General features: G+C 48.0%; 1 protein-coding gene across 1 annotated transcript; it reads right to left on the bottom strand.

Annotated features, from left to right (window-relative positions):
- Positions 1-8,226: 8,226 nt before the first annotated feature.
- LOC137309937 (E3 ubiquitin/ISG15 ligase TRIM25-like) lies at positions 8,227-25,936 on the bottom strand. The gene is made up of 7 exons (XM_067977938.1): positions 25,694-25,936; positions 24,917-25,012; positions 23,611-23,841; positions 22,155-22,177; positions 19,644-19,777; positions 12,296-12,434; positions 8,227-8,915 (listed from the first exon to the last, which is right to left on the bottom strand). The coding sequence occupies exons 1-7, from the start codon at positions 25,934-25,936 to the stop codon at positions 8,402-8,404; spliced, it is 1,380 nt and encodes a 459-aa protein (XP_067834039.1). The 3' UTR covers positions 8,227-8,401.
- Positions 25,937-26,377: the final 441 nt, after the last annotated feature.

Here is a 26,377-nt window from a genome sequence, read left to right as displayed (position 1 = left end):
GTTCATGGAATGCACTCGAGATGGTTTCCTAGAGCAATAAGTCATGGAACCAACCAGGCAACAGGCTATTTTAGATCTTGTATTGTGTAATGAGACAGGGTTAATTAGTAATCTCACTGTAAAGGATCCTCTGGGGAAGAGTGATCATAATATGATAGAATTTCACATTGAGTTTGGGAATGATGCACTTAGAAACTAGAGTCTTAAACTTAAACAAAGCCAATTACATTGGTATGAGGGGTGAGTTGGCTAATGTAGATTTGGAAATTAATTTAAAGTGTGTGACGGTTGAAAAGCAATGGCAAACATTTATAGAAATGTTTCAATCTTCTCAACAAATATACATTCCATTCAGAAATAAAATCTCCATGGGAAAAGTGACACACCTGTGGCTAACTAAAGAAGTTAAGGATAGAATTAGATTAAAAGAAGAGGCCTATAATGTTGCCAAGAAGAGTAGTAAGCCTGAGAATTGGGAGAGTTTTAGAAACCAGCAAAGGACGACCAAAAAATTGATAAAAAGGGAGAAAATAGAATATGGAAGTAAACTAGGAAGAAATATAAAAATGGATTGTAAGAGCTTCTACAAATATGTAAAAAGGGAGAGAGTAGCAAAAGTAAACATTGGTCCCCTCGGGGCTGAGACAGGAGAAATTATAATGGGGAATCAGGAAATGGCAGGTGCGTTAAACAAATATTTTGTAACTGTCTTCACAGTAGAAGACATAAAAAGCAGACCAGAAATAGTGGGAAATGAAGGGGCTAATGAGAGTGAGGAACTTAAAGTAATTTTTATCAGTCGAGAAAAAGTACTTCAGAAACTAATGGGACTAAAAGCCAATAAATCCCCTGGACCTGATGGCCAACTTCCGAGGGTACTAATGGAGGTGGCTGCAGAGATAGTGGATGCACTGATTGTGATCTTCCAAAATTCCCGAGATTCCAGAATAGTCCCAGCGGATTGGAAGGTCGCAAATGTGACCCCACTATTCAAGAAAGGAGGGGGAGAGAAAACAGGGAACTACAGGCCAGTTAGCCTGACATCAGTCGTCAGGAAAATGCTGGAATCGATTCGTAAGGAAGTCGTAACAGGGCACTTCGAACATCATAACGTGATAAGGCAGAGTCAACATGTCTTAATGAGAGGGAAACCGCGTTTGACAAATCTATTGGAGTTTTTTGAGGATGCAACTCGCAGGATAGATAAAGGGGAACCAGTGGATGTGGTGTATTTAGATTTTCAAAAGGCATTCGATGAGGTGCAACGTAAAGGTTGTTACACAAGATAAGGGCTCATGGGATTGGGGGTAATATATTAACGTGGATAGAGGATTGGTTAATGGACAGAAAACAGAGAGTAGGGATAAACGGGTCATTTTCGGGTTGGCAGGTTGTAACTAGTGGGGTGCTGCAAGGATCAATGCTTGGGCCTCAGCTATTTACGAAGGGACCGAATGTAATGTATCCAAGTTTGCTGATGAAACAAAGCTGGGTGGGAAAGTAAGCTGTGAGGAGGACACAAAGAGTCTGCAAAGGGATATAGATGGGTTAAGTGAGTGGGCAAGAAGGTGGCAGATGGATTGTAATGTGGGGAAATGTGAGGTTATTCACTTTGAGGTAGGAAGAATGGAAAACCAGAATATTTTTTAAATGGTGAGAAACTATTAAATGTTGGTGTTCAGAGAGACTTGGGTGTCGTGGTACAAGAAACACAAAAAATTAACATGCAGGTACAGCAGGCAATTAGGAAAGCAAATGGCATGTTGGCCTTTATTGCAAGGGGGTTGGAGTACAAGAGTAAGGAAGTGTTACTACAATTGTACAGGGCTTTAGTGAGACCTCACCTGGAGTACTGTGTACAGTTTTGGTCTCCTTGTCTGAGGAAGGATATACTTGCCTTAGAGGCAGTGCAACAAAGGTGGAGTAGATTAATTCCTGGGATGAGAGGGTTGTCCTTTGAGGAGAGGTTGAGTAGAATGGTCTTAGACTCTCTGGAGATTAGAAAAATGAGAGGTGATCTCATTGAAACATATAAGTTTCTGTGGGCACTTGACAGGGTAAATGCTGAGAGGTTATTTCCCCTGGCTGGAGAGTCTAGAACGAGGGGCACAGTCTCAGGATAACGGGTCAGCCAATTAGGACTGTTTTTCCACACTGCCTGAGGAAGGGGAAAGCCCCCGAAAGCTTGTGGGATTAAAAATAAAATCGTTGGACAAAAACTTGGTGTTGTAAAATTGTTTACAATTGTTAACCCCAGTCCATCACCGGCATCTCCACATCACATTTAGGACTGAGATGAGGAGGAATTTCTTCACTCAGAGGGTTGTGAATCTTTGGGATTCTCTACCCCAGAGGGCTGTGGATGCTGAGTCGTTGAATATATTCAAGGCTGAGATCGTTAGATTTTTGGACTCTGGGGATCAAGGGATATGGGGATCGGGTGGGAAAGTGGAGTTGAGGTTGAAGATCAGCCATGATCTTATTGAATGGCGGAGCAGGCTCGAGGGGCTGTATGGCCTACTCCTGCTCCTATTTCTTATGTTCTTATATACTGATGTGCTGGCTTAACCCACAAGACCATTGGGGGAGATATTAGTCACCTTCTCAACCAGATATTTGTCCAGTCCTTTTTAAAGGAGTTCACATTAACTGCTGTTGATGGAATTCTATTCCGCGACACTGATCTGGAAGAAGTGGGGGGGTCATAAACTGATCAGGAGAGTGACCATGGGCAGGAAGGTGGTCCCGTGCCCACTCTCTCTGTTCATACAGACAGGGAAGGAAAATACTTTACAAAACAATAATTTGGTTAAAAAATAAGAATATTTGGAGCAGGAAACTGGTGATGAAAAATGAGGATCTTTGCTGGAATTGTTTGTGTCTGAATAATTATGTATCCCATTCATGGATAAAAGGATTAGAAAAATAACCAACTGCGGCCAATTTGGGGAAAAAGTCTGAGAAATGTCTCCCCCGCTCCACAAGACAAGCTGCAGGAGACTGGAGTCACCAATGACCCATCACTGCTTCAACAATGGGCCTGAAATCTCCCCCTATCCCCTGCCCTGTGTGACAGTTTACATTTCCCACACCAACTGGACTTGTGCACAGTGAGGCTGCCAATTGGATGCTGAATAACGGTCGGCTTCTGTGCAATTAACCCAACAGGAATTGCACTGCAAACTCCCAAACTCATTTCATTACTTTCCTTTGAATAAAGATATCTCGGTATATCTACTGGCTGTACTCCCGCACACTGAAAGCCTGAATGTCACAATAATTCACACGTACTTACTGGACAAGAATTTGTCTTTTTTATGTGTTCGGGGAAATCAAACATTAATTTTTTCCTTTGGAAAAACGGGGCCTTAAAATCAATTTCTCCTGTGACCAAGGGCAAGAGTTTGAGGGATTCATTGAAATGTGGATGGAATCGTGCAATCCCCAAATCATCAGGTCCCCTTGGAATAATCAGGGAACTGACTTTTCCAGTCAAGGTAAACCAGTGACCCCAATTATAAACAGACAGAACTGCTGAATGCCATCCCCAAAACACCAGGTGAAAACCCAACAATCTCAAAATAACAACAGAATCTGACTTTGAGTCACAGTAAAGCAGTGGCTCTGATTATGAGTAACAAAGCTGGGCGAGGTCGGGAGAGGGAGAACAAAGGACGTCAGCAAGGCTGCCTGAAGATGGGAGTCTTATCTCGGGTTTTGAAAACCACTTCTGAAACCAATGAGATGGTTCGAGTCTCAGTTTTCACAGTCCCAGGATGTGATGTTAAAAACACACACAGACTTATTTTCATGTAATCACCGTAGATGATCACGTGATAAATTTGCAGTGGTTAGATTACAGTCATTAATCCTCGAGTGTGAAAGACATCAAGCATCAACTGCCTGGGCACCTCTGCCCTCAACGAGCTGGTGTGGGAGAACGGACATTGTCACACTGGTACAATTTGGTGAACACTGCTCAAACAGTACAGTAGGAGTTCTGAAGAGAGGCCAAACACATGCAGTTCTGCAAATTCATAGAATCTTGCAACACAGAAGGAGGCCATTCGGCCCATCGAGCCTGTGCCGGCTCTTTGTTAGAGCTATCCAGTTCGTCCCATTCCCCCGCTCTTTCCCTGTAACCCTGCAAATCTTTTCCTTCAAGCATTTATCCAATTTCTTTTTGAAAGCCATGATTGAATCTGCTCCCACCGCCCTTTCAGGCAGTGCATTCCAGATCATAACCACTCGCTGCGTAAAAATGTTTATCCTCACGTCGCCTTTGATTCTTTTGCCAATCACCTTAAATCTGTGCCTTCAATTCTCAACCATTCCACCAACAAAAATAATTTCTCTTTATTTACATTATTTAAACCCTTCATGATTTTGAACATTTCTATCAAATCTCCGCTTAACCTTCTCTGCTCGAAGGAGAACAACCCCAGCTTCTCCATTCTATCCACGGAACTGAAGTCCCTCATCCCTGGAACCATTCCAGTAAAAGTTTGTACACATTTTCCAAAGATTTTAAAGAAAGTTTTAGGGAGGAATTTCCACTTCCCATTTGATCAAGAATATTATCCGACCATAACAAAAGTCATTTTTATTTTGGGATACAATCCCTTCACCGTATGTTCTCCATTCACCGAAACCCAGCTGGTTAAGAGGGTGATAAGACATTGGATTAATGTCCTCCCACTTGGTATCTGAAACCATCAGCAAGGCAGAGCACCAGGACCCAGTGGAACACGGTCAGCATGGAGGGCATTAGGCTTATTCAGTACATCAGCTCAAAACACACTGTTGTTCCTTTTCCCACTCTCTCTCTTTCCCGTGGTTTAAAACAAGTTGATACGACAGCATCTGATGTTCACAACAGCTTCTCACAGACTTTCAAGGCCTCACCGCTGTCTTATCTTTAACCGTCTAGACAGTCTGCTGAATAAGACTTTTCCAATGTGACCAACCTTCCCAGCATGCTGCCTTGAACAGTCAGTTTAACAGTTCCTTTGTTGAATTAATACTTTTAACCAAACTCAGCTCCTTCAGCAGGTAATTAATAACAGGGATTGAAAAGCCCAAAATCCTTCAGTCTCCCCTCAACTGAGTGTGAGCGATTGAACAACTGACTTTAAATCATTCAGTGAATCTGAATTGCACTCACCACAGATAAGGTTAAGAATTGTTGTTACAAGAAGTTTAATCACCGTGACATCGACACAAAAGTTCATTCAAATACGACAAATAAAAGAAAAGTGTTCCAATCATAACAAGCTGTATAATAACAAAAAGTATAGACATGATTTTCACCCAAGGATGCTGTCCCACATTATAGACGAGCTCCCACCATTCATGATTCCCAAGGGGAGAGGTCCCCTTTTCAATCTCAGCATTACGTTGTTTCATGTGCACTGTCAGTCTATCAATATTAGGGGTTTTAAACTACAGAAGTAATCTGAGAAAGTGGTTTCCCTTCTTACTTCTCAGTCTCAATCTTCAACAGCCCCTCCCTCCCCCTCCTTTGTGGGATCCTGGGGGCCTTATCCAAGGTCCTCATCTTGTCAGCATCACAGACCGATCTCCAGCCATTTGCTCTTCTAATCTAAGTTTCATTTGGTTAATATTACACATCATGATAGAGACAAAGAAAATCATAATACATTGTACAGAAAACTACAGAAACTCGGCTCCCCCAAATACTACCATATTATGAAGAAATCTTGGACTTCAAAGATCCTCCAGCTCCCCCTTTTCCCATTATCCATCTTGTGGATAATTCAGGCTAAGTATTATTTCTCCCCGGCCCTCAGTTGTCCCAATTTCATTGTTAACTCAAAGAAACCCAACCCTGAATTCTGGAAATCCAAATTCTCTGTCCCTCTTTACTTTAATTTCAATCCCTCTGACAGGTCCCAGTGTGTTTAACTCGATCCTGATTGTTTCATTAACTGGTCGGTTTATGAAGTTTGTGTCAGTGCTTTGATTAAAAAAAGTTCAGATCAGTAGTGACCCAGTAGATGTCCTCACTCTCCTGAGCACATTAACCATTTCATGTAGTGATGTTGTCAACGTGACTGAGCGTGTCTGAGACCCGTTCTTCAGGGCATCTTCATCATGCATTCCACATACGAGTTGCCTCACACGCAACATATCACATTTACACACAGCGGTTTCCCAAAATCATCCCAAACGTGACATCAAATACAAACCATTCCTGCACTTTCAGTCTGTCTTATCAACAGATCGGGGGGTGTCTGGAGGTCTTTGCTTATCTCCCCCTGCACGGTCCCGATGTCTCGGGTAGTGGCCAGGTTATAAAATATTCTTCTCACTGTTCAGTATAAGCAAGGACACAACCATCTCCAAGAGAAAGCTGTCAATGAACTATTCTTAACTGCCCTTCCCTGACTTTCACTGGATTGTGCATTGATCCCTGATTGATGTCCTTTGGGGGTTGTTCCCAGGTGATCTTTGTTTCTCACCGGTCACTCACACATCTTTTTCCCGACCCGCTGGTTTTGGTCATCACAAAATGTCCCATTATCACCCATGGTCACCTGGGACACTGATTGTAGACCCCAATTGGTGGGGCAATTTTCCTGTTTATACCTCACACACTCAGTCACTTCCTCGTGTCTAATGAAGTTAAACATCCCATAATATTACCATTTCATGTTGGTCGTGAGCCCTGGAGGAACCTAACTCTCCAATAAACTAAAAATCATTACCCCATAAACCATAGATTAAAAGTTCCCAGTCTGGTCCAATCTATCAAGACATTGACTTAGTTTAGGACAGATGTGTTACCCCCCTGGGCAGTCCCAGAAGCTCTCAGCGATGCCCAGGAGACCCCGGGGGTGGAATTAGTCTCTGGTGTTAGTGCAACACGGGCGATAGTGAATGGACAGCCCATTTTACACCCCGCACGATTTCCCTTTCCACTGAAGTCAGTGTAACTCGGGCTGTCGATTCACCATCGCTGTTTTGAGCAACGGCCAAAGAACAATTTCAACCCCAGCCTCAGATTTTCAGAGCAGCTCTTTAAAGGGACCGTGACCTGTCACGACTATCATTCACGACTGAGATTAATACAGTCACACCTGTCACTACTATCATTCACTACTGAGATTAATACAGTCACACCTGTCACTACTATCATTCACTACTGAGATTAATACAGTCACACCTGTCACTACTATCATTCACTGCTGAGATTAATACAGTCACACCTGTCACTACTATCATTCACTACTGAGATTAATACAGTCACACCTGTCACTACTATCATTCACTACTGAGATTAATACAGTCACACCTGTCACTACTATCATTCACTCCTGAGATTAATACAGTCACACCTGTCACTACTATCATTCACTACTGAGATTAATACAGTCACACCTGTCACTACTATCATTCACTACTGAGATTAATACAGTCACACCTGCCACTACTATCATTCACTCCTGAGATTAATACAGTCACACCTGTCACTACTATCATTCACTACTGAGATTAATACAGTCACACCTGTCACTACTATCATTCACTACTGAGATTAATACAGTCACACCTGTCACTACTATCATTCACTGCTGAGATTAATTCAGTCACACCTGTCACTACTGTCATTCACCACTGAGATTAATACAGTCACACCTGCCACTACTATCATTCACTACTGAGATTTATACCACGACCGTTTTGGAGCTGAAGTCGTAAAATTCTACAACTGAAGTGGACAATCAATTGTAACACCACGAATTACAAGCAAACTCACCTAAAGTTACTATTTTTAGCGTTAGTGACAGACCCGCACAAAGAAAAGCACAAAGACCCCACGGATCCTTAAAAACAGCAAAGCTCTGCGCTCCTGACATCATCAGAGGGGCAGACCCGGGAGTGACATCATCCGAGGGCTGACCCGGGAGTGACATCATCAGAGGGGGCAGAACCGGGAGTGACATCATCAGAGGGGGCAGACCCGCTAGTGACATCATCAGAGGGGCAGACCCGCGAGTGACATCATCAGAGGGGGAGATCCGGGAGTGACATCATCAGAGGGCCAGACCCAGGAGTGACATCATCAGAGGGCCAGACCCGGGAGTGACATCATCAGAGGGGGCAGAACCGGGAGTGACATCATCAGAGGGGGCAGAACCACTAGTGACATCATCAGAGGGCCAGACCCAGGAGTGACATCATCAGAGGGTCAGACCCGGGAGTGACATCATCAGAGGGGCACACCCGCGAGTGACATCATCAGAGGGGGAGATCCGGGAGTGACATCATCAGAGGGGGAGATCCGGGAGTGATCCAATCAGATCCAGCCAACCCGTAAGTGAAGCCACAGTGGGCTGAGAAACTGGAATTAACGTCATCCGAGTCTCAGACATCAGGATTAATTTAACAGTTTTAGGGATTTGTCCCCACAATAAAATGCTGGAAGCACGGGTTCAGTGAATGTGGTTTGAAATGTGTGTAAATGTCTCAGTGAGTCAGTGACCTGGTGAAATGACAGAGTCCCGGCCTCGTAGTCCAACTGAACTCGGATCCTGATGTTAGACGGGATCGGTGGGAGGTCAGTGAAACGATTATTTTGCCAGGCTGTGAGAGAACCAAGAAAAAAGCCCAAACACCAGGATTTACTGCTGTTCCCAAGAACAGAGTCTTTCCCCTCCCTCTCTACACTCCCACACACAATCCCTATTTCCCAGCCTTGCCCATCAGTCTCCACATCCCAGGAATGGGATCCTGAGGAGAAACTCTGGGAGCAGAGGACTTGGGCCCAGTCTTTAAACCTCTCTGGGTGAGGTGGGTAGGGCTGTTCCCATTCAGTCCATGTTACTGATCTCAGATCATCAGACAGAACCAAGTTCCAGTTTACTGTCTTTGGATCCAGGCTCATTGGTGACCTTTGCCCTAGAGAGGAGAGAAGAATCAAAGAATCATGAATCATAGAAAGGTTACAGTATGAAAGGAGGCCATTCAGCCCATCGAGTCCGAGCTGGCTCAATGCAAGGGTAATCCAGCGAGTCCCACTCCCCCACCCTGCAAATTTTTTCCTTTCAAGTACTTATCCAGTTCCCTTTTGAAGGCCATGATTGAATCTGCCTCCACCACCCCCTCAGTCAGTGCATTCCAGATCCTAACCACTCGCTGTGTAAAAAAGTTTTCCTCATGTTACCTTTGGTTCTTTTGCCAATCACCTTAAATCTAGGTCCTCTGGTCCTTGACCGATCTGCCAATGGGAACAGTTTCTCTCTATCCACTCTGTCCAGACCCTTCATGATTTTGAATACCTCCATCAAATCTCCTCGCAACCATCTCTGTTCCAAGGAGAACAAGCCCAGCTTCTCCAGTCTATCCACATAACGAAAGTCCCTCATCCCTGGAATCATTCTAGTAAATCTCTTCTGCACCCTCTCAAAGGCCTTCACGTCTTCCCTGAAGTGCAGTGCCCAGAACTGGACTCAATACTCCAGTTGTGGACGAACCAGTGTTTTATAAAGGTTCATCATGACTTCCATACTTTTGTACTCTATGCCTCTATTTATAAAGCCCAGGATCCCGTATGCTTATTTAACCGCTTTCTCAACCTGCTCTGCCACCTTCAACGATTTGTGCACACATACCACCAGATCTCTCTGTTCCTGTACCCCTTTTAGAGTTGTGTCCTCTAGATTATATTGCCTCTCCTCGTTCTTCCTAACAAAATGTATCACTTCACATTTTTCTGTGTTAATTTTCATCTGCCACGTGTCTGCCCTTGCCACCAGCCTGTCTATATCATCTTGAAGTCTATCACTATCCTCCTCACTGTTTACTACCCTTCCAAATTTTGTGTCATCTGAAACTTTTGTAATTTTGCCCTGTACTCCCAGGTCCAAGCCATTAATATATATCAAGAAAAGCAGTGGTCCCAGCACCAACCCCTGGGGAACACCACTGTACACCTCCCTCCAGTCCAAAAAACAACTGTTCACCACTGCTCTCTGTTTCCTGTCACTTAGCCAATTCTGTATCCATGTTGCTACTGCCCCCTTTATTCCACGGGCCGCAATCTTGATGATAAGCCTACCATGTGGCACTTTATCAAACACCTTTTGAAAGTCCATATAAACCACATCAACTGCATTGCCCTCATCTGCCCTCTCTGTTACCTCATCAAAAAACTCCATCGGGTTAATGAAACACGATTTGCCTTTAATAAATCCGTGCTGGCTTTCCCGAATCAATCCACCCTCGTCCAAGTGACTGTTAATTCTGTCCCGGATTATCATTTCTAAAAGTTTCCCCACTGCTGAGGTTAAACTGACTGGCCTATAGTTGCTGGGTTTATCCTTACACCCTTTTTTGAACAAGGGTGTAACATTTGCAATTCTCCAGCCCTCTGGCACCACCCCTGTATCTACGGATGTTTGGAAGATTAGGGCCAGTACCTCCACAATTTCCACCCTAACTTCCCTCAGCAACCTAGGATGCATCCCATCCGGACAGGGTCACGTATATACTTTAAACACATACAGCCTTTCAAGTACCTCTTCCTTATCAATTTTTAGCCCATCTCAACGATATCTTCCTTGACTGAGACTCTGGCAACATCTTCTTGCTTGGTAAAGACCGATGCAAAGTATTCATTTAGTCCCTCGGCCATCCCCTCTGCCTCCATCAGAAGATCTCCTTCATGGGTCCTAACCTGCCCCACCGCAAGAGATTGGTCAGACAGGGTTATTCCACTCAGATCAATGATTGACAGCTGCAGGGTGGGAGTGTCAGTATTTCCCAGACAGTGTCAGCCCCATATTACCTCTTAGACTGGATTCATCCCATGTTAAATCAATGGCCTTCAATCAGAATCCCTGTTAAATAGCAGTGTGTGGGTCCCAGTGCTGGACACTCAGTGCAAACACTGCAGTGGAGACACACAGTAGCAGTCAGTTTAATCACACAAGCCCCTGGCACTGTGCTCACGTTCTCCCAGACACAATGGAGGGGATTCACCGGCACACAACACATCCCACAGACTCACAGTTCCAGCCCCACAATCTCAGCACCGGCTGTACTGGGAACACACAGCTCACAAGAGTGTGCCCTGGGCTCTCTCCCTCCTGTTACTGTCCTATCCTGAATACAGGAGTGTGCCCTGGGCTCTCTCCCTCCTGTTACTGTCCCATCCTGAATACAGCAGTGTGCCCTGGGCTCTCTCCCTCCTGATACTGTTCCATCCTGAATACAGGAGTGTGCCCTGGGCTCTCTCCCTCCTGTTACTGTCCCATCCTGAATACAGCAGTGTGCCCTGGGCTCTCTCCCTCCTGTTACCGTTCCATCCTGAATACAGGAGTGTGCCCTGGGCTCTCTCCCTCCTGATACTGTTCCATCCTGAATACAGGAGTGTGCCCTGGGCTCTCTCCCTCCTGTTACTGTTCCATCCTGAATACAGGAGTGTGCCCTGGGCTCTCTCCCTCCTGTTACTGTTCCATCCTGAATACAGGAGTGTGCCCTGGGCTCTCTCCCTCCTGTTACTGTTCCATCCTGAATACAGGAGTGTGCCCTGGGCTCTCTCCCTCCTGTTACTGTCCCATCCTGAATACAGGAGTGTGCCCTGGGCTCTCTCCCTCCTGTTACTGTCCCATCCTGAATACAGGAGTGTGCCCTGGGCTCTCTCCCTCCTGTCACTGTCCCATCCTGAATACAGGAGTGTGCCCTGGGCTCTCTCCCTCCTGTCACTGTCCCATCCTGAATACAGGAGTGTGCCCTGGGCTCTCTCCCTCCTGTTACTGTCCCATCCTGAATACAGGAGTGTGCCCTGGGCTCTCTCCCTCCTGTTACTGTTCCATCCTGAATACAGGAGTGTGCCCTGGGCTCTCTCCCTCCTGTTACTGTTCCATCCTGAATACAGGAGTGTGCCCTGGGCTCTCTCCCTCCTGTTACTGTCCCATCCTGAATACAGGAGTGTGCCCTGGGCTCTCTCCCTCCTGTTACTGTCCCATCCTGCCCACAGCTTGATTAAAGCCTCCATCAGTTTACAAACAGTACCGCGGATTCACCTGAGAATTCGGATGAATCTTATGCCCCTTCGGTTAGTCCCTGTTCACTGTGAGTTCCCCAGGACCCCCCTCCAGCCCTCAGTCTGAGACTCGGACCAATTCCGAGTTGAGGAGAGGACAGAGGTGCAGGAACTCGACCCTCGAATCCTCTGAGCTAAACCCTGACTGAAGAAACACCAGAGAAAAACAAAGAGTTGAACAGAAATGAATCACTGCCCCCGTGATCCTTGTGTAAGATTATAAACAGACCTTGGGATATTCCCGCTCTTCCCGTGATCCCAGTCGACAGCTGGAGGACATTCCCTGGGACAGGAGCTGCCCCAGAGGTGCTGTGTGGGGGAGGAGTTACATTCGATGGGCCACTGTATTCGGTGGAAGCTGGCACTGTAAACAAAGCACACGGTGATTGGGAATTGTGACCCAGCGAGGTCCAGCCTCCTTCATATTACTGGATGGTGGGGTTATATAGTCTGTACATTTCTCTGTAATTAAATATTAGCAGATCCCCCGTGGCATTGCTCACACTCAGCGGGCCAGGCAGCATCTGTGGAGAGAACAAACAAGTCCATGCTTCGGGCGTTGACCCTTTCATACGTCGGGGTCAAAGTTCCTCGGGGGTTCCGCAGGGTCACTGCCATTTCCAGGGGTTCCCTCTGCCCACCCCTTACAAGGCCACTGATGGCGAGGGTGCAGAGCCTGAGACAGGGACTCAGTACCCCAGGATATCCCACTGTGTTTGGCCCTGCCAGGACCCAGACAATCAGCGGAGGCCGGTTCAGTGAGTGAGTCGAGGTGTACCGGTCTCCCGAGGGGCAAACGTGTACCCCTGAAGAAAAGGCCCACGGCCTGAGCAACCCCAGCCCAGGGGCGGGCGGGCACGGCAGGAGTGGTCTGGGCACCCACTGGCCCCGTGTAAATTCGGAGCCTCGCTGACCTCGCAAACTCCAGCAGGAGCAGGAGGGCCGGGATCTCCACCCACTGATTCCCATATCTGGGTATTTCTGGAATGGGTGGGTGGGTTTCTGAAGTGCCTGGTGTTACACTGGAAGCTGTTGTTTCTCTAGACACCTGCTGCCTGTTCGAAGCAGACCGGATTGTTTGAGCCAGTAATTAAGGTCAGAGCTTGTGGAGTCTGGGGACAAGCAGCAGAATGGATCGCAAGCTGGATACAGAACAGAAAACAGAGAGCAGTGATAAAGGTAGTTACTCAGAGTGGAGGAAGTGGACAGTGGTGTTCCACAGGGATCGGTGCTGGGACCACTGATGTTCATTGGAAATACAATCTCTAAACTTGTGGATGACAATAAATTCAGGAGTATCGTTAATACTGAGGAGGACTGCGACCAAGGACAGGAAGATGTTAATAAACTTGCAGAATGGGTGTGTAAATGGCCAATGAATTTCAATATCGATAAGTGTGAGGTGGTGCGTTTTGGTGGGAGGAATGAGGAGGCCACATTCTCCTTGGAAAATAAGAGTCTGAATGGGGTCGAGGAGCAGAGGGACTCAGGTGCACAAATTCACAAATCATTCAAAGTGACGATGCAAGTTAACAAGGCCATAAAAATCGCAAACAAAGCACCATGGTTCATTTCTAGAGGAATAGAATTGAAAAGCAGGGAAGTTATGTTAAACTTGTATCGAACCTTGCTTAGACCACTCAGTGCAGTTAGGGCCTCCAGATTACAAAATGGATAGAGAGGCACTGGAGAAGGTGCAAAAAAGATTTACCAGGATGACACCAGAACCGAGATGTTTTCACTATCAGGAAAGGCTGAACAGGCTGGGGCTCTTTTCTCTGGAAGAGAGAAGGCTGAAGGGTGACCTTTTTGAGGTCTTTAAAATTATGAAGTGAGTTGATAGGGTGGATGTGGAGAAGATGTTTCCACTTGTGGGGTCGTCCAAAACGAGGGCCACTAAATATAATATAGTCACTAATGAATCCAACACAGAATTCAGGACAAACGTTTTTACCCAGAGAGTAATTAGAATCATAGAATCATGACAGCACAGAAAGAGGCCATTCAGCCCATCGAGCCTGTGCCAGCTCTTTGTAAGAGCAATCTAGTTAGTCCCATCCCCCCGCTCTTTCCTGGTAGCTCTGCAAATTTTTTCCCTTCAAATATTGATCCAATTCCTTTTTGAAAGTCACTATTGAATCTGCTTCCACCGCCCTTTCAGGCAGCACATTCCAGATCAGAACTACTCGCTGCGTAAAAAAGCTTTTCCTCACGTTGCCTTTGATTCTTTTGCCGATCACCTTAAAATTAGAATGTGGAACTTGCTACCACTTGGAGTAGTTGAGGTCAAAAGGACAGAGGCCTTTAAAGGGAAGCTAAATAAGTCCATGAGGGAGAACGGAATAGAGGATATGCTGATAGGGTGAGACGAAGCAGGGTGAGAGGAGGCTCGTGTGGAGCATAAACACCAGCACAGACTAGTTGGGCCGAATGGCCTGTTTCTGTGCTGTAAGTTTTATGTATTTGTAAGTTTTATGTAATTCTATGTAATTCGAATGGTAACCTCAGGATTATTAGCCGAGCCACGTGCTAATTGGCATCGGGACAAACGGATCAGGAAGGTGAACATGTGGCTGAAGGAGTGGTGTGGGAAGGAGGGGTTCCATTTCATGGGACACTGGGACCAGTACTGGGACAGGAGGGAGCTGGACCACTGGGACAGGAGGGAGCTGGACTACTGGGACAGGAGGGAGCTGGACCACTGGGACAGGAGGGAGCTGGACCACTGGGACAGGAGGGAGCTGGACCACTGGGACAGGAGGGAGCTGTACCATTGGGACAGGAGGGAGCTGGACCACTGGGACAGGAGGGAGCTGGACCACTGGGACAGGAGGGAGCTGGACCACTGGGACAGGAGGGAGCTGGACCATTGGGACGGACTCCACCTGAACCGGGCTGGGACCAAGTTCCTCGTGGAGAGGATAAACAGGGTGCGAAGATGTCTTTGTTCAGAAGTGTACACAATGTCACACTGTTGAAACTGGAGGCAAACACAAGACTGGGCCAATCCTGTCGGACTTATTTGGACACAAGACTGGCCAGGCTGAAGGATTTTCTTACACAGAAGCAAATAAAAACAAAGGTATTACCTGGGGTGAGGACATACTCAGAGAGCACCTGGAGAATCTGAAGAAATATATCCCAGGAACAAACATGATTTTTACAGGTCTCCGGAAGAAGAGTGATTGTGAAGACTTGAGAGCTGACCTTAAACCTGCCACAGCCAAGTAATGTTCAACCACAGCATCTGCTGCCTTTATTTATTTAAAAAGGGCTTTAAATTAATATACTGGGGGGAGGTCTCAGTCAGAAACAATAGTAAAATGATAGGTTAATGATTGATAAAAGGGATAAGAGCAGAGTTCAGGTTATAAATAGTGATAGAGACACTCCAGGTGAAGGGAACACTGAAATAACTAAAGTCGTAACAGCAGGAGTGAGAAATAAGAAACATGTTAAATTACACAAAGTGAGAAAGGCAGCAACAGGGCAGAAGGTCAGGTTCGGGTCTTTTGCCCAAGTAAGGGTTTTATTTACTAATGCACGGAGTACAAGAATTAAATTGAGTGAATTAGAGGCTCAAATGCAGCTTGGGAAGAGCAGAGTGGCTCAACTCAGAAAGGTGGTGAATTTCTTGAGTGCATTCAAGATAGTTTTCTGGAACAGTATATTCTAGAACCATCAAGAGGACAGGCCATGCTAGATTCAGTAATGAGTAATGAGCCAGACCTAGTTTATGATCTAACAGTAAGGGAACATTAATCAAACAGTGATCATAATATGATAGTTGACATTACATAATATAAATGTTAGGTTTGAAAAGGAGAAACTTAACCCAGTTACTAAGATTCTAGATTTTGATCAGGCTGACTTTAATGGGATGAGAGAGACTGACGACAGCACACTGGTCAAAACTGTTATCTGGTAAAACGACAGATGATCAGTGGGAGGTGTTCAGAAAAAGATTTGAGCTTAATACAGGATCTGTATAAACCCCTAAGGAGCAAGAGCTCAACTTACCAAATAAAACAGTCACGGTCAACAAAAGAGGTGAGAGATAAGATAAAACGAAAGGGAAGAGTAAAGTGTAGATCCAGGGGACTGGGAGAGATTTGAAGAACAGCAAAGGAAGACAAAAAAGATAGTGAGAGCTGCAAAAAGAGAGAATGAAAACAAACATACGAAGGATATCAAGATTAACACAAAAAGATTTTACAATTATATTGGAGAATGGGTAGACAAGGGGAATGTGGGCCCTTTAAAAATAGATGCAGGTAATATTGCAAATGAAAATAAGGAAATGGCAGACTTGTTGAATAATTACTTTGTGTCAGTCTTCACCACCCTAAACATTCACTCCCTTCACCACCGGCACACTGTGGCTGCAGTGTGTACCATCCACAGGATGCACTGCAGCAACTCGCCAAGGCTTCTTCGACAGCACCTCCCAAACCCACGACCTCTACCACCTAGAAGGACAAGAGCAGCAGGCGCATGGGAACAACACCACCTGCACGTTCCCCTCCAAGTCACACACCATCCCGACTTGGAAATATATCGCCGTTCCTTCATCGTCGCTGGGTCAAAATCCTGGCACTCCCTCCCTAACAGCACTGTGTGAGAACCTTCACCACACGGACTGCAGCGGTTCAAGAAGGCGGCTCACCACCACCTTCTCAAGGGAAATTAGGGATGGGCAATAAATGCCGGCCTCGCCAGCAACGCCCACATCCCATGAACGAATAAAAAATAAATGTTCCCTATTTTTATTAATGACTTTGATAACACAATAAAGGGCCTTATATCCAAATTTTCCAATGACACAAAGATTGGAGGCATATTAAATAGTGGAGACAGGATCATAAAATTATAAAGAGACATTGATAGATTAAGTGAATGGGCAAAACTGTGGCAGATGGATTTCAATGCTCATGAGTATAAGGTCATCCATTTTGGTCCAAAACAGGATCGATGTGAGTATATTTAAACGGTGAAAAGCTGGAGCAGTGGAGGTCCAAAGAGATGACGGGGTCCGTGTAAACAGATCACTGAAATGTAGTCGTCAGGTCCAAAACATAATCAAAAAGGTGAATGGAATGTGAGCCTTTATAAGTGGAGGACTGGAATATAGAGGGGAGGGAGTTTTCCTCCAGCTGGACAAATCCCTGGTTAGAGCACATCTGGAGTACTGGGTACAGTTCTGGGCACCGCACTGAGAAAGGATATATTGGCCTTGGAAGGAGTGCAGTGTCGATTCACCAGAATATTACCAGGGCTCCAAGGGTTAGATTATGAGGAGAGATTATATAAACGAGGCTTGTATTCCCTGGAGGTTAAGGGGTGATTTGATTGAGGATTTTAGGATTTTGAAAGGAATTGATCGGGTCGTTAGAGGGAAATTTTTTCCACTGGTGGGGGAGTCTAGGAAAAGGGGACATGACCGTAAAATCAGAGCCAGGCCAATCAGGAGAGAAGTTAGCAACTCATCATTTTAAATCTGAGATCGATAGATTTTTGCTCGCCAAGGGTATTAAGGGATAAGGAGCCAATGTGGGTGGATGGAGATAGGATACAGATCAGCCATGATCACATTGAATGGTGGAACAGGCTCGAGGGGCTGAATGGCCCACTCCTCACTGTAATTAATGAGATAAGACGACAGTGAGTCTGTGTGAGTGACCAGTGTCCATGTGTCAGTATTATCATCTCCTGGTATTGCAGGTGCTGGGTGTCATTGCAGATTGACATGGTTGCTGCCACTGTGTGGTTTGTGCTGATTCTGATTGACAGTTCTAGTAACGACCCAGCTGGGGGGGAAGTGTGACAGCTGCTGCTGTTTGCTTTAATTCACCTGTGTACTGTTTAACCCCACGTTACAGCACTGAGCTCTGTGGAGACTGAGCACCAGAGTTCTAAAGACTCGGAGAAAAGGGCAGCAAATACTCAAAAACACTTGTTCTGTTGGACCCAGGAAGCCAATCGATGTGTGGGAACAAGTTAAGTCCTGTTTTGTGAACTCATCCACTGATTGGCTCTTGCTTCTGTATAGTTTTGCTTCATGATAAATACTAATTACTGTTTTTCACCCGTAGAGAGAACAAAACAGACCGACTGTGTATTGTGTAGAGTGAACCAGACAGCACGGGTGTGACAGACCCGAACACAGTGAAACTGACGGGGCAGGTATTACAGTCGGTGAAACCGACAGGAAAACGGGGTGGGAATTACAGAGTGAAACAGATCAGTCAAGTATTAGAGAGTGGAACAGATAGGGCGGGTATTAAAGGGAATGGAATAGAGAGTCACAGTAATACAGAGAGTGAAACAGACAGGGCAGGGATGGGAACAATTCAATAAATAAATCCTTTTGATGCCAACTGTGGGAACAGTCAATGTTCCTTAAATCAGTCAGTATCAGGACTTCCATTGATTTCAATCTCTCTCTCTCTCTCTCTCTATCTGTTTATATTTGTGTATTTATTGATTGTGTCTATATCTATCCGAGTCTATGTGTGTCTCTGTGACAGGACATGTGTGTCTGTGTGTGTTTCTTGGCAGGGTGTGTGTGTCTGTGTGAGTCTCTGTGACAGGGCGTGTGTGTCTGTGTGAGTCTCTGTGACGGGGCGTGTGTGTCTGTGTGAGTCTCTGTGACAGGGCGTGTGTGTCTGTGTGAGTCTCTGTGACCGGGCGTGTGTGTCTGTGTGAGTCTCTGTGACAGGGCGTGTGTGTCTGTGTGAGTCTCTGTGACAGGGCGTGTGTGTCTGTGTGAGTCTCTGTGACAGGGTGTGTGTGTCTGTGTGTGTCTCTGTGACAGGGCGTGTGTGTCTGTGTGAGTCTCTGTGACAGGGCGTGTGTGTCTGTGTGAGTCTCTGTGACAGGGCGTGTGAGTCTGTGTGAGTCTCTGTGACAGGGCGTGTGTGTCTGTGTGAGTCTCTGTGACAGGGCGTGTGTGTCTGTGTGAGTCTCTGTGACAGGGCGTGTGTGTCTGTGTGAGTCTCTGTGACGGGGCGTGTGTGTCTGTGTGAGTCTCTGTGACAGGGCGTGTGTGTCTGTGTGAGTCTGTGTGACAGGGCGTGTGTGTCTGTGTGAGTCTCTGTGACGGGGCGTGTGTGTCTGTGTGTCTGTGTGACAGGGCGTGTGTGTCTGTGTGAGTCTCTGTGACAGGGCGTGTGCGTCTGTGTGAGTCTCTGTGACAGGGCGTGTGTGTCTGTGTGAGTCTCTGTGACAGGGCGTGTGTGTCTGTGTGAGTCCCTGTGACAGGGCGTGTGTGTCTGTGTGAGTCTCTGTGACAGGGCGTGTGTGTCTGTGTGAGTCTCTGTGACAGGGCGTGTGTGTCTGTGTGAGTCTCTGTGACAGGGCGTGTGTGTCTGTGTGAGTCTCTGTGACAGGGCGTGTGTGTCTGTGTGAGTCTCTGTGACAGGGCGTGTGTGTCTGTGTGAGTCTCTGTGACAGGGCGTGTGTGTCTGTGTCTTTGTAAGTTCCTGAATTATTTTGGATATTCCCAGCTGTCTGAACACAACTCACCCGACCTGCTCTCAGTCCCTTATATTGGAGAAAAGCTGCACGTTCTTACCAATGATTCCCAATATGTCTGAGTGATACTTTTCTGATCCATTCAGCCTCTTCTGGATAAGTTGAGATATATTGGACAGGTTCAGGGTGAGCGCTGGAACATCTGGGTCTGTGACTCTCCGAGTCTCAGTCACTCTGGAATGAAAGAGGAGAGAATGTTTTTATCAGTGGGGACATTTCAGATCAGAAACCCAAAGGGGAACGAGTGATCAGTGCAACAACCTGCACCCCTTCTAATGCTCGTACTGAGACCCCGCAGCAACCCATCCTGAAAATGGCAGAATCCCGGGATTTGCAGTCGCCCTGCATTCACACTGATCTCCACACGTGCAGTGGGATCCTGGTTTGCTGCCACTTCAGCTCAGTTTGTGATTTTCAAAGCCGTCTGTGTTCAGTCCAGTTTCTCTGTACTGGAGTCCTCATCATTCCATTATTAATAATTATTATTATCCCGAGGGTTTCCAGTCTGTGCTCCCCCCTCTCTGCAGGATCACACTCTCTACAATCATGTGAAGTGAGGAGAGGAGAAGGAACAGCCTCCCAGGTAGAGGTAGACGTAGAGAGGAGGAGAGGTAGACGTAGAGAGGTGGAGAGGTAGACGTAGAGAGGTGGAGAGGTAGACATGGAGAGGAGGAGAGGTAGACATAGAGAGGAGGAGAGGTAGACGGAGAGAGGTGGAGAGGTAGACATAGAGAGGAGGAGAGGTAGACGTAGAGAGGTGGAGAGGTAGACGTAGAGAGGTGGAGAGGTAGACATGGAGAGGAGGAGAGGTAGACGTAGAGAGGTGGAGAGGTAGACATAGAGAGGTGGAGAGGTAGAGGTAGAGAGGTGGAGAGGTAGACATGGAGAGGTGGAGAGGTAGACATAGAGAGGTGGAGAGGTAGAGGTAGAGAGGTGGAGAGGTAGACATGGAGAGGTGGAGAGGTAGACATGGAGAGGTGGAGAGGTAGACGGAGAGAGGTGGAGAGGTAGACATAGAGAGGAGGAGAGGTAGACGTAGAGAGGTGGAGAGGTAGAGGTAGAGAGGTGGAGAGGTAGACATGGAGAGGAGGAGAGGTAGACGTAGAGAGGTGGAGAGGTAGACATAGAGAGGTGGAGAGGTAGAGGTAGAGAGGTGGAGAGGTAGACATGGAGAGGAGGAGAGGTAGACGGAGAGAGGTGGAGAGGTAGACATAGAGAGGAGGAGAGGTAGACGTAGAGAGGTGGAGAGGTAGAGGTAGAGAGGTGGAGAGGTAGACATGGAGAGGAGGAGAGGTAGACGTAGAGAGGTGGAGAGGTAGACATAGAGAGGTGGAGAGGTAGAGGTAGAGAGGTGGAGAGGTAGACATGGAGAGGTGGAGAGGTAGAGGTAGAGAGGTGGAGAGGTAGACATGGAGAGGTGGAGAGGTAGACATAGAGAGGAGGAGAGGTAGAGGTAGAGAGGTGGAGAGGTAGACGTAGAGAGGTGGAGAGGTAGACATAGAGAGGTGGAGAGGTAGAGGTAGAGAGGTGGAGAGGTAGAGGTAGAGAGGTGGAGAGGTAGAAGTAGAGAGGTGGAGAGGTAGAGGTAGAGAGAAGGAAATGTTTAGGGGGAGAATTCCAGAGCTTAGGGCCGAGAAAGCTGAAAACACGACTGCCGATGGTGGGGTGAAGCAAATCGGGGATCCACAAAAGGCCAGAATTAGAGGAACGCAGAGTTCTCGGAGAGTTGTCGGGCTGGAGGAGGTTACAGAGACAGGGAGTGACAAGGCCATGGAGGGATTTAAAACAAGGATGAGAATTTTAAATTCGAGGCGTTGCTGGACCGGGAGTCAATGTGGGTCAGTGAGCAGAGGGTGATGGGTGAACGGGACTTGGTGCGAGTTAGGATACGGGCAGCAGAGTTTTGGATCAGCTGAAGGTCATGGCGGGTGGAAGATGGGAGGCCGGACAGGAGAGAATTGGAAAAGTCGAGTCCAGAGGTAACAATAGCACGGATGAGGGTTTCAGCAGCAGATACTGAGACAGGTGATATTATGGGGTGGAAGTAGGAGGTCTTGGTGATGGAGAGGAAATGGGGTCGGAGGCTCAGCTCAGGGTCAAATAGAACGCCGAGGTTGGGAACAGTCTGGTTCAGACTCAGACAGTGGCCAGGGAGGGGGATGGAGTCGGTGACTAGGGAACGGAGTTTGTGGTGGGGACCGAAGACAATGGCTTCGAACTTCCCAATATTTAATTGGAGGAAATTTCAGCTCATCCAATACTGGATGTCGGACAAGCAGCGTAACAAATCAGATGCTGTGGAGGGGTCGAGAGAGGTGGTGGTGAGGTAGAGCTGGGGGTCGTCAGTGTACATGTGGAATCTCCCATTTCCCACAGGCTGCCTGAGCCAATAACCCTCAAACCACAGTTAAACATCACTCAATATTCCCACTGTTTGAAAGCACCTTATCTGGGAAGGTTTCCAAGCGGTGATTCTACTTTCACTCTTCTCCCAGATACAGGGGAAGGTTCCCTATCAGCAGCAGGTACTGTATGACTGAGAGGAACTTACCTGGAAAGGAGCTGCTTCGAGTTCTGTGAATAAAGAGAGGAGATCAAATCAGTCAACGAACAAATCAACACCCAATGGAACCAAAGAGTGAATTTGGGATTGAGAGTAAAGAGTTCAGTGTATAACAGTAGGTGGGGCCAGTCACAGGAATGGGCAATAATCCCACATTTCACTGCACTCAATCCTGGGGCAGCACCAACACTCCCAGGGCAGGGCCGAGGGGGCAGCGCCAACATTCCCAGGGCAGGGCTGAGGGGGCAGCGCCAACACTCCCAGGGCAGGGCTGAGGGGGCAGCAGCAACACTCCGAGGGCAGGGCTGAGGGGGCAGCGCCAACACTCCGAGGGCAGGGCTGAGGGGGCAGCGCCAACACTCCCAGGGCAGGGCTGAGGGGGCAGCGCCAACACTCCCAGGGCAGGGCTGAGGGGGCAGCAGCAACACTCCGAGGGCAGGGCTGAGGGGGCAGCGCCAACACTCCGAGGGCAGGGCTGAGGGGGCAGCGCCAACACTCCCAGGGCAGGGCTGAGGGGGCAGCGCCAACACTCCCAGGGCAGGGATGAGGGGGCAGCGCCAACACTCCGAGGGCAGGGCTGAGGGGGCAGCAGCAACACTCCCAGGGCAGGGCTGAGGGGGCAGCGCCAACACTCCGAGGGCAGGGCTGAGGGGGCAGCGCCAACACTCCGAGGGCAGGGCTGAGGGGGCAGCAGCAACACTCCGAGGGCAGGGCTGAGGGGGCAGCGCCAACACTCCCAGGGTAGGGCTGAGGGGGCAGCGCCAACACTCCGAGGGCAGGGCTGAGGGGGCAGCAGCAACACTCCGAGGGCAGGGCTGAGGGGGCAGCGCCAACACTCCGAGGGCAGGGCTGAGGGGGCAGCGCCAACACACCGAGGGCAGGGCTGAGGGGGCAGCACCAACACTCCGAGGGCAGGGCTGAGGGGGCAGCGCCAACACTCCGAGGGCAGGGCTGAGGGGGCAGCGCCAACACTCCGAGGGCAGGACTGAGGGGGCAGCGCCAACACTCCGAGGGCAGGGCTGAGGGGGCAGCGCCAACACTCCGAGGGCAGGGCTGAGGGGGCAGCGCCAACACTCCCAGGGCAGGGCTGAGGGGGCAGCGCCAACACTCCCAGGGCAGGGCCGAGGGGGCAGCACCAACACTCCCAGGGCAGGGCTGAGGGGCAGCGCCAACACTCCCAGGGCAGGGCTGAGGGGGCAGCGCCAACACTCCCAGGGCAGGGCCGAGGGGGCAGCGCCAACACTACGAAGGCAGGGCTGAGGGGGCAGCGCCAACACTCTGAGGGCAGGGCTGAGGGGGCAGCGCCAACACTCCGAGGGCAGGGCTGAGGGGGCAGCACCAATGCTGGGCCCAACCAACAATCTTCAAACAATTCAGCCCTCTCACCAGCCTCACAGAAACGTCCCATTCCCCAGACATGGCCCTGTTTATATTGAAGATGTACCTGAATAAAGGAGAGATGGTCCCTCTGTCCCAGACTCTGGGTTTCTCCATCTATTAATGTAATCTGTTCCATCCTCTTGTTTAATGCTTCAGAACAGCTTCTAATCTGTGAGAGAGCTCGGAGCCCCTCCTCATCGATCAGTTTCAGTGCGTATTCTTCATCTTCTTCCAGCTGTCTCCTCCATTCAGAGAAGCTCTTCGATAGCTTTCCTTTCAGCTCATTGATTCGTGTCTGAAACCCAAACCAACTCTCATTACAAACGGCCCTTCCACACAGCTCTTACCCTGAGCACACGGCACTTTCCAGGGACGGGACAGTTTGTTTCGATCACTACTCGATTACCCGTTAAAGATGGACAAGCAGTGGGGGAGGGTCTACTGGGAGAGAAAACAGAGTTTAACGAGTGTGGCCTTGAGCCTTGAGTTTAATAGAAAGAGCACTGTATTTAGACTGTGTATGGCACTGCCACCTGGTCCATCCACACCTGGAGTGATGGGTCCAGTTTTGGTGCCCACACCTGGTGAAGGAGATTGAGACTCTGGAGAGGACAGTGGCCAGAATGACACGTAGTCTGATGGATTTTAGTTCTCAGAATCGGCTCCAAGAGGGAGGGTGATTTAGAGAAAGGCAGGCCGAGAGGGACATGATTGAGGTTTTGAAAATGATCGAGGGATTATTGGACTCACTCGTTGGGTGAGGTACTTGAGATGGATCAGGATGGTAGGACTAGAGGGCCTGTGTGTAAAATCCATAGGCACAGAGTTAGGTTAGACCCCAGAGTCCTCGATCTCTGGAACAGACTCCCTGAACACGTGGGGGGTATGGAGTCACTCCCACCCTTTGAAAGGGAGCTGGGGAGGAATTTCCCAGAGTTTGTCCTGAATTGTCTGCAGGTGTTTTTTCTCTCTTCTGTTTGCCTTTCCCAGGTGAGTACATGGTTCGGGGTGGATCAGTGGTGTGTGTGATTGAACCCTGTCTGCATGGGGCAGGCTCGCTGGGGCTAATGGTCTTTTCTTCCTCTTCCTTTCTATGTTCATCTGATACAGGCTTCAGGGCAAGTCTCCAACTCCCAGCCTCTGACTGTGTCTGTTTCAGGAAATCCAGTGCCCAAGTGATGTAATAATATTCCCTGGGAGGTGCAGGGAGAGTTAAGCAGCTCCCCCTCACATCAAACACACGGGGAACTCAGTGTGATCAGTGACTCGGCCCCAACACAACCAGCCTGGTTTGGAAGGCCTGTTTCTGATGTGCTCATTGACTCAGCGGGGAGAGAAACCCTTTCTAAATCCAGTCCCACTTTACCCACCTTTATTTCAGCTTCTGATCTCTCCAAGTCTCGCTGTTTGCTGGAACAATTCTGCTGGACTCCCTGAAGACTCTCGATTTCTCTCTCCAATTCTTCCTGTAAAGGCAATTGGAAAGTGTTTAAAAGGGATTGAAACTGGAATGTAAAAGGGAAATGATTCCGTTCCAGGAGTGACCCCACTGGGTGTGGATAGAAAGTGGTTTGGGGGATTCTCAGGGTCTGGGCCCTGAGCAGAAATATTCCCTTCTGTGACTCTCAGTAAAGAGGCGCTCCCTGCCCTGTATAAACTGAGGAACCACACACACACCGGCTTCTTTTCACACTGACTCACCGTGTGCTGCATTTTCACACGGACTCAGCTCCTCCATTTCCAGGAATCAGCCGAGGGGAAAGGGAGACAGACTCAGTCACACCAGCATTTCTCAAACACCAATTCCCTCTTGTGAGAAACAGTTTCTCCCCCCAGCCCCTGAGTCTCCCCCCGTGGGTGTCCCTCACTCCCCCCACCGGTGATGGTCCTCTTCCTGCTGGTCAGATGGCAGAATACCCCAGTGTTACACAGGGCAACAACATGCTCTGCTCTCCAGCCCTATGCCATGGAGTGCCAGTTCTCACTGGTGCCCACACAGTGAATTACTGAGCTCTACAGGAAAACTCTCCCTCACTGTATTTAATATCAGGAATTGTGTCACTCACCTTAATTGCAGCTTGTGCCTCATCCAGGCTCAGCAGTGTGTGGGATTTATGTTTCCCTATTATTGCACAAGAAACACACACACACTCTGCATCATCTTCACAGTAGAATTCAAGGATCTTCTTATGGTCAACGCACTGCCTGTCTGTAAGATCAGCCACAGGTTCGATGAGGGTGTGTCCACTGAAGGACTTGTTCAGCAGATGTGGTTTTAAATGACTGGAGCAAAAAGATGTTTCACATTTCAGACATGTCTTCACAGCTGGGGATGGATTCTCGACACAGTAATCACACACGACATCGGCTGAATCAGCTCCGGGCTCCATCCCTCCAGCACCTGAAGCAGCTTTCACACAGCACAAGAGAGACTGAGGAACCAGAGCAGGAAGTGAAATTCTTATAAACACCCGGTGCAGGGAGTGACGATGTTAGTTTCACTTTCATGATTCACTCTGTCTGAAGATTAACCCTTTCAGGCTTGCAGTTGCAGGTCAGAACCAAAACCAGAAACACAAGATTACAATTTTACAATCTGGAGCCAGAATACAGCAAACTGGGCTCAGTAAACACAAACTGAAAACTAATCAGCTCAGACCAGACCCAAAATGGTTTAAGAAACAAATTAAAACTGATATAAAGAGGGAAAAATAAACGTTACAAATCCTGCAGAGAGGAAGGTGAAGGAGATCTCTGGGAGGAATAGAAAAATATACAGAAAAAGTTAAAAGGTTCATCAGAGGGGCAAAGAGAGTTCAAACAAAGCAAAC

The sequence above is a fragment of the Heptranchias perlo genome, unplaced genomic scaffold (assembly GCF_035084215.1).
Source record: "Heptranchias perlo isolate sHepPer1 unplaced genomic scaffold, sHepPer1.hap1 HAP1_SCAFFOLD_192, whole genome shotgun sequence".
In the NCBI taxonomy this organism is placed as follows: Eukaryota; Metazoa; Chordata; class Chondrichthyes; order Hexanchiformes; family Hexanchidae; genus Heptranchias; species Heptranchias perlo.
The sequence above is the reverse complement of the archived record's forward strand: the minus strand, read 5'-3'. Positions and strand labels throughout refer to the sequence as shown.

What these genes read in the sequence shown, in the direction of transcription:
- LOC137309937 (XM_067977938.1), bottom strand. Translation starts at nt 25,936, where the DNA reads ATGGAGCCCGGAGCTGATTCAGCCGATGTCGTGTGTGATTACTGTGTC. An exon ending in GATCAGAAGCTGAAATAAAG is followed by an intron (nt 23,842 to 24,916) that starts GTGGGTAAAGTG and finishes TTTGGGTTTCAG; the next exon opens with ACACGAATCAATGAGCTGAA. An exon ending in GCGGGAATATCCCAAGGTCT is followed by an intron (nt 8,916 to 12,295) that starts GTTTATAATCTT and finishes TCTAGGGCAAAG; the next exon opens with GTCACCAATGAGCCTGGATC.